At 56.7% G+C, this 2,021-nt stretch overlaps 1 protein-coding gene across 1 annotated transcript in view; it reads left to right on the forward strand.

Moving 5' to 3' along the window:
• LOC112410485 (bcl-2-binding component 3) overlaps positions 1-204 on the forward strand; it is a 1,659-nt gene extending 1,455 nt beyond the window's left edge. The window contains 1 exon segment of the mRNA XM_024761197.1: positions 12-204. Coding sequence (XP_024616965.1) covers positions 12-204 — 193 coding nt within the window.
• Positions 205-2,021: the final 1,817 nt, after the last annotated feature.

Genomic DNA, 2,021 nt, shown 5'->3' on the forward strand with positions numbered 1-2,021 from the left:
GGGGCCTGGAGGTGGTTTACGGCCTGTCTGCCTTTGAACCTATTCCCAGGTGACCCGGGCTCAATTAGACCCGGGCCTGAGGGGGGCTGTCAGGCGAGCCGCGTGATCAAGGGCGGGCTGGGCCCTTTTACTGCAGTTGAACTCGGGGCCGGCGTGGCTGGGCCTCGGCTGCTCCGCGGGGCCGGGCCGCGCCCACCGCGTTAGGAAACCCGAGGGCGAGCGGCTGCGTGGGCGGCCCGGGCGGCCCAGGGGGACGTTTCCCACCCCCGCAGTTAGCGATGGAAGACAGAGCTGGCGGGGAGAGGCCCGCGCACTATGTGGCTGCGTCAGAGCGCTGTTGGTTTGGAGTTTCTTCCCCACCCGCGGGCTTCACGATCTGAAAACTACAGGATCCTAAGACTACGGGGTCCTGGGAGTCGCCGCGCCCTGCCCGCCGCGCCTGACCACCTCCTTCTCCAGCTCTGGTATGGCGCTCAGATTATCCAGCGCAGCAAAATAGCTTTCCGTGTCTCTTTAAAAGTCTAAAATTAAAACTTAAGGAACAAAAGAGAGAGTGAGAGGGGCGTGGGGAGCGTCCTGGCCTCGCTGGGTCCCAGCCTTCCCGAGGCTTTGCGCGTCTAAAGGGCCTGCGCCGTATGGGAACAGCAACGACTTGCTGCTCTTGAACTCCGCGCGTCACTCAGTTTGCGGAGACCGAGGGCCCAGACCCCCGTTTCCCGCCCAGCTTACATAAGCCCAGAGACGTCCCTCCCCCCTCCCCCTGCCCATGAGCCCAGAGAGCGAGCGTGTTAAGGAGGAGAGGAGCCTGCCTTGTAGGGTGCACCACCCCACTCTGTCTGCCTTGCTGCCCACGGGCATGAGAACAATTTCTGGAAGTCCCGTCTAAGAGCCGATCACCTGCCTAAGCCACAGCAATAGGGTGGAGTTGGGCTTACAAGGGGCTAACACCTGATATCCAAGGCACAGATCACCTACAGGTAAGATTCTCCTGTAGGAAAATCCCTTTTAGAAATTGCCCTTTGAAAAATCGCTCAAGAGGGCATAGGACAAGCCCTCGTTATAACAGTTAGACCCTTGCCTCGCGCGGCTAATGTTACCACGACAAGGCTTGAAAGGATGGTTCCTCCAGTGTGTGCAGTTGTGCGTGGTGGACGGGTGCTCCACGGTCCTTTCCGTCCTTCTCCTACAGATCCTTCCCGAACTGCAGGAGTTGAAAAGCTACAAATGACCTCTCTCAAAACTCTGGCAGCCCTGGTCTGCAAGATGCAGTCCTGGGGTGGAGATGTCCGGCTGCTCCTGGAAGTGCAGTGTCTGCTCACTTCTAGAGGCAGGGGGAAGAGCAACCCTTTTCTGGAGTGGAACCCAGCAAGCTGGGAGTGTGGCAGTAGCAGTAGCTCCTTGATTCCAGGCTGGTTCTGGAATCACTGTTTTCCTGGTACAGTGAGGCAGTGGCTCCAAGTCTGCAGTATGGTTTGCAAGCCGGTCCCCAAAGCCCTGCCTAGAGTCTGTTTATCAGCTCCATTGCAATTCTGTCATAGTCCCTAATAAGTTGTGTCCTGCATAAACTAGCCAGTGTGGGCCCTGTTCTCTGCAAAAGAACTCTGAGACACCCCGACTGTGGACCGTAGTGTAGAAGATGAACACTAGGGCTCTTCCCAGGGTGCCTTGTTTTCTCGACATCTCTCACTTGTAATGTGGGAATAACATGGGCCTTTTCCGCACATTTATTAATGCCTTTAAGATCAAACAGCAACAAACTCACGCTACGATTTTTTTTCACATGGAATGTATACCTAATTTCAGTTTAAAAACAACACCAGAGGGCTTCCCTGGTGGCACAGTGGTTAAGAATCCTCCTGCCAATGCAGGGGACACAGGTTCGAGCCCTGGGCTGGGAAGATCCCACATGCCGTGGAGCACCTAAGCCCATGTGCCACAACTACTGAGCCTACGCTCTAGAGCCCGTGAGCCACAACTACTGAAGCCCGCGCACCTCTAGAGCCCGTGCTCCGCAGCAAGAG

This window comes from Neophocaena asiaeorientalis, unplaced genomic scaffold, assembly GCF_003031525.2.
Source record: "Neophocaena asiaeorientalis asiaeorientalis breed wild unplaced genomic scaffold, Neophocaena_asiaeorientalis_V1.1 scaffold185, whole genome shotgun sequence".
Taxonomy (NCBI): Eukaryota; Metazoa; Chordata; class Mammalia; order Artiodactyla; family Phocoenidae; genus Neophocaena; species Neophocaena asiaeorientalis.